The sequence below is a fragment of the Phalaenopsis equestris genome, unplaced genomic scaffold (genome assembly GCF_001263595.1).
Source record: "Phalaenopsis equestris unplaced genomic scaffold, ASM126359v1 Scaffold000221, whole genome shotgun sequence".
In the NCBI taxonomy this organism is placed as follows: Eukaryota; Viridiplantae; Streptophyta; class Magnoliopsida; order Asparagales; family Orchidaceae; genus Phalaenopsis; species Phalaenopsis equestris.
Window position 1 is genome coordinate 104,047 of NW_018164663.1, and position 6,332 is coordinate 110,378.

The 6,332-nt window shown below is 31.8% G+C and overlaps 1 protein-coding gene across 1 annotated transcript; it reads left to right on the forward strand.

The window, feature by feature from the left end:
- Positions 1-1,869: 1,869 nt before the first annotated feature.
- LOC110023169 (transcription repressor MYB6-like) lies at positions 1,870-6,318 on the forward strand. The gene is made up of 4 exons (XM_020722445.1): positions 1,870-2,160; positions 3,982-4,111; positions 5,709-5,837; positions 5,919-6,318. The coding sequence occupies exons 1-4, from the start codon at positions 1,884-1,886 to the stop codon at positions 6,181-6,183; spliced, it is 801 nt and encodes a 266-aa protein (XP_020578104.1). The 5' UTR covers positions 1,870-1,883; the 3' UTR covers positions 6,184-6,318.
- Positions 6,319-6,332: the final 14 nt, after the last annotated feature.

The window sequence follows — 6,332 nt, forward strand, 5'->3', positions numbered from 1 at the left end:
CAAAGCCATAGGAATTCAAGGTTGTTTGCTTATGCAACATAAATCCTCACCTCATCTTTAGGCATTTGTACAACTCTACTGTACAATCTAAGCTCTAACTCGTCTTAGGATTCCGAGGTTGTCGTCTGTCATGACTTAAACCCTCACATTTTCTAGGCTATTTGTGTGATCATTTCACACGAATGTAAGCCCTAACTAATAAAATTGGCAGGATGGAATATTCAAATAATTTCTCTTCTAAACTGAAGCCAAACAATAGGATAGACTACGAAGTCACCGAGGTTCTCCTCTGGATCTATGACATCCCCTAGTTGTTCCTCCTTGGATTCTGTAATAAAATGTTCCAAATTTGAGTTATTCCCATTTCACACATCTTTGTCCGATTTTGTTGGAAAGTCCTATCCTTCTAAACTCCTTGAAGATAATATTTCTTGATTTTTATCTAATATTTCTTGCCTTGAAGATAATATTTCTTGATTTTTATCTAGAGTTTTCTTAAATGACTTTGGTCATTTAAGATGTAATTAACTATAGGGGCTTGCCCTTATAGGATGCTTGTCGGAACTCAGCTTAATATAAACCCTATTTAATTCTTCGTATTAGATAGGAGAAATTGTCGGCAAATAAAATGGATTTGCAGACCAAACAAAGGTCATATATTTCTTAGTTTATTTGATCGAGCCTCATCCTCAAGTTTGTGTTTATCCTTTGGGATAGATACATGGTCTAAGGTATAGTGCTCTTTTATTTAAACTATGAAAAATATGGGGTCAGTTTGATTTCATATTTTTTCTAAAACTTATATATATATGTAAATTAAAATATCCTTCTGAAGCGGGCAACGGGATTTCGATTTAGGAGTGCTTTGAGACTCGCTGTTGCGTCCCCCGACGCTAATGGGTTAAGACATGCAGCTACGCAACGGAGGGCTCACAATTCAACTCATTGACATGTGTAGCATAGGAGAATGATTAGCACCACATAATTACATCAAATATTAGAATTTTAAATAATTATAAGAATCTTATCAACATCCTATAGTGCTCTGTATGGGGGACCTATACTCTAATATGGAGTGTAGCTCTCCTATACCACACGGTAACCCGATTTGCTTGGTTCGTCTCCCTCTTCCTCTCATAATCGAGAGAAGCCCTTGCTGTTGTTAATTGAGCTCAGAGCTCTTCACCAATTCAGGCAAGCAGCTCGCCCATCCGGCAGGCTGTGGTGAGCATGTCTCCAAGTCAATGCTTGCCCTGAATCTCAAAGATTTGGTGGATCTGGTGGTGGTACTCTGAAAGCCATGTGAAAGGCCTATGTAAAGCCATGTGAAGAGTGTATTCTTTGAGAACTTATATTATTGTGCACTATGCTTTTCTCTTTCTCTCTCGATTCTTGTTATCCGTCCAACATTATTCCTTGGGTGTGCTCTATAGAACATTTTGGATTCCACAAAAAGAAATATAGAAATTTTAATCTATTTATATTAGACATCAACTAAACCAAATATCAATCATTTTTAATTATCCAGAATGTTTTTTCTCTTATTTGAGTTTAAAATTCATCAAAATTAAATAAATTTCAAATATATGAAGCAAATCACAACTAGCATGTACACTTGTAGGTACCCTCATCTGTCCCACCCGAAGCAGCCAGTTACGAATGCAGCCACCGGCCAGCCTACTGCCCCCATCCTCCTGCCAGCCAACCCCCACAAAACTTTACAATTCATCATATACCGTATTTCAACATATTTAAAACATTTTATATAAACTAAAAGTTATAAAGTCCCTACTTTTCAAAAACATTCAAAAATAATAGTTTTGAAGTGGCAATAAAGCTGTTGGCTTTTCGGTGTTGTACATAACCTAGATCTTGAGAGGACAATGGAACAATTTCATCATTACAGTCGGCCTTTCAATCTACTATATGAATCCTCCTTGGCCTCCGGTCTCAGTACACATATAGTTTCTGAAATATCTAGAGAGAGAGAGAGTGTGTCTGTGTGTGTGGGAGAGAGGGGGAGAGAGATGGGAAGGAATGCAAGCTCTTCTAGTAATGGATTAACAAAGGGAGCCTGGAATGCTCACGAGGACAAGCTATTGATTTCCTGCATCCAAGTCCACGGAGAAGGAAGCTGGAAAAGCGTTCCCCAGAAAGCAGGTTTGGTGATAAATCAATCAAATAAAACCAGCGGGGGTGTTTGTGCAATTCTTTATCTTAATTTCAAAGTTTTAAAGCACATTAATTATCTCTTTTTAGAAAATTCATAGTCCTTTTTTTGATGATTATGATGAGTAATATAATATATTTTTCATTCTTATTACATATTATATTATAGTTTTAAACAGAAAATGATTATGCTAAACTACTTGTATTAATTATTTTGATATTATGTTAAATTAAACTTGTCAGTACTTGTAATGTTTTTTAAAATTGAAACAACAGTTGAAAAGAGTATCTTATTTAAAAGTTGAGAATAGTTGAAGCTGGCTAGTTTAAGCATTAACTTCAGTTTTTCAATGTATAGTAAAGAAGAAAGTGTTTTTAATTTGATTATTTATGTTAGCCCAGTACACTATATATATATATATACATCCTCTCTAGCTTTTCTTTTCGGTGGGACCTTTTAAATGTCCCTTAGCTTAGAATATGTAAACAGATTTTACATGAATAGACTTACTATTTTCTATTATAAACAGATTTTACATGAATAGACTTACTATTTTCTAATATATACATATAATATACTTATGTTTTTATTTATCTAACATAAAAATTTTGATTTCAAAATTTAACTTATAGATATGTAAATATTAAAAATTAGGAGGATGAAACACGTGCAAGGTTAGATTATATTATTATTGCTTATGGATAAAGAATTTGTTGCTCTTAATGTTGGTCGAAGACTTCATTAGCTCAAGCTTCAACTATATTAATTTTAAATTTTTGTTATAATAAAATTTTGAAAAATATGCAAATAGGAGATAAATAATAAAAAATTTCTTAATAGAAAATTATAATTTGTTTAATATTTTTAAAAATTCATGAATGAAGTCTTGAGTTTTAATATATTTTCAGTGTAGATTATATTATTATTTTTTAAAATGAAACGGCTCACAAGCTAATGAGTCAAGTGGAAGCTAGTTTATGTTTGGTTTGTTAGCTCAAGAGCTTTGCTAACATTGTCCCTCTTATTTTTCTCGGCTCATTATTGTTCCTCACCTACATAGCAGTGGACATAATGAGAAAATTTTCATCTGCTAAATAAGAAAAAAAATGAGCCACATTTCAAGATAGGGTATGCCCAAATTTTATTTTATTTTTGTGAAAGTACATAAAACGGTTTTTTAGAGATAACATCATTAAAAGACATGTCATATTCATAACACCAATTTAATATATAATCAAACTCATATATTATGTTCTACTTTAATTATTTCACTTTATCTCAGTAAATATAAATGATTATTTATAAAGAACTTATCATGTCCAATTATTATTTGATTTTACTAAATTTTAAATCAATTTTTAATATTTATGAGACAAAAGAGAATGTATACAAATTATCTCAATTTTCTATACTTTTTTAAAAATTAATTTGATTTTTATAGTATATTATGTTTTTAATTATTGAGTTATGTGCTCCTTGTTTTAAATAAAAAAGTAAATCTAAAGACATATTTTCTTTTAATAATTAGAAGGTTTAGAAAAATTGACTTGTGATTTAGCATTAATTGAGCTAAAAATTGATGTCAAAGCTTTGCTCAAGTCAACTTTAAATTTGCTTATAAAGCTTAGGTTAGGTAAGCTCGAGTCAATAAAATAAAATACATATATTTATGTATTGTGTATATACATATATACAAGTGTGCGCACACACACACGCACACTCACGCATATATATATATATATATATATATATATATATATACTTTTTTTTAATTTTATTTTAACAAGCATACTTTGTGATGTTTTATGAAGGGCTAAACAGATGTGGGAAGAGTTGCCGGCTCAGATGGCTAAATTATCTAAGGCCAAATATCAAACATGGAAACTTCTCCGAGGAAGAGGAGGACCTCATCATAAGGCTACACAAACTAATTGGGAATAGGTTGCCTTTATCTCATTCTCATTATGAATAATTTAAAGTTTTATAAATCCCACACATGTACAACACACATACAAATAACTTGAAAGTGATACCAAGGAAATACAATATTCTTATATTAAAAACTCCAAATTAAAAAAAGCTATGAGGTATTGTATGAAAAAAATCTTTGCACTTGTGTGAGTTAAAATTTTCAAATATCATTATTCTTCAAAACTTGATAACACATTAATACAATGCAATACATTTTAATTGGAGGAGGTTTCTATTATGGGGGTAGATATATTAAGGTTTTAGAATCTTCAAGAGGAATTAAGCGTTGGTTGATAATTGATCAGGATGAGAGAGGCTGAGTGATAATGGATAGTTTGTCTGACTATTCTCTTAATAAAAAGAGAGACTAAGTGATCAATGAAGCACACACCAAATGCAAGTTGCTTTCATATGTTAGTTTCAGACATTGATAGCTATCAAATAATATTCAACGAGAACAACAAAAATAAGCTTGATATTCTCTAATATGAGTGGAGATCAAAATATGAAAAATAGTAACTTTGATCATTGACAAATGTTGGGTTAAGGAGCATGATGAAAGAATCAATATTGAATTATTCTAAATTTCATACTAACACAAAATACTCTTTGTTATTCTACATATAGATGAGGATATTTGGTGATTAGAATGATGAACATTAGACATTAAGGGTTGATAGATGTAATACATTGAAAGCTAACAAGTTTCAAGAAATATGTAATGGGAAACATTGAAAATTGGGTGGTGGATGATGGCCTTGTTCATTTTCTTAATAAATTTGAGAAGACATGCATCAATTATTTTCTATTTAAATAGGTTGGACATTAATCATTGGCATTTATCATGTGAAAATTAATTAGGAATGGGAAAGGTTAGCGATGGCCATGGTTAGCTTACTAATTCAATTAATAAGAAGGAATATCATATGATTAGAACGATGGAAGTCGAATGTCAATATTTGACCTTTATTAAATGTATCTCATTGATAGACAACAAATAATAATCGACAAGGAACAAAGCAAAATAGGTTATTGCTGGTCATTACCTCAATTGCTGTACTAAGAGTGGTGATTATGGTTACGAAGAATGATGTCGAAGTTTAATAATTGATAAACAATAAAAATTAATTGTTTGTAAGAATTAATCTATAGTTGACGTAGAGCATTAAAATTGGTGTGATGATTAATGGTTGGTTTAGCCTTTTTCGTTATAATAGGGATGACCAAAAAGGTAAGCTTGTGATGTGAATTTTAGCAAATGTTTGTTGATATTAGCATGAAGTAGTGTATTATGACAGGCATTGACTTTATCTTTGATTAGTGTCATGACGAGCTTATTCACTAATTTGATTTAAATACCTTCGTTTTGACAAAATTTCATTGTTTTTACCTGAAAATTTAAGATTATTCTTAATTATAATCACTATCACAAAGATATAAAAACAAATGAACTTGAACATAATTAGGGATGTAATTATACTAAGCATCTCAGCTTCAATATTATCTTCTAAAATAAATCAGTCATAATTACTTATTAATTAAAGTTGGTCTATCAACGAAATCTCAGGTGGTCTTTGATCGCCGGAAGAATTCCTGGTCGAACAGATAATGAGATAAAAAATTACTGGAACACAACCTTAGGTAAAAAGCTTCGCAATCAGCAGCGCCAAACGAAAGCAGACGCAGCACTACCAACATCATCTCCCCCGTACAAAAACGATCGGATGGCTGAAATAATCCGTCCCAAGGCCGTTATTTCCACCAAATCTCTACCAACATCATCTCCCCCGTACAAAAACGATCGGACGGCTGAAATGATCCGTCCCAAGGCCGTTAATTCCACCAAATCTTATCCAACAAACCTTCCAAATGTTCCTTCTCCATCTGCTGCAGCTGTGGCGGTTGAAGCAGCCGCTCAAAAAATGGTCATTGAAGAGAGAAATAACGGTGCAGCAATTGAGGATTGGTTCCTCGACTTTGATTTGGACTGTTTGGATGATGTAATGATGTTCAGGGAAATGGACATTGACGGTTGGATCTAGAAAAAGTTCATGGTCTAAAACTTCTTCTTGCAGGACCATATTTGGATTTTTCTGTGTGTTTTTTTTTCTTTTCAGGACAATTTGTAAGTTAGCTGGTAATAAATTTGAGAAAGTCATGTGTTCATTATATATATATATATATATATATA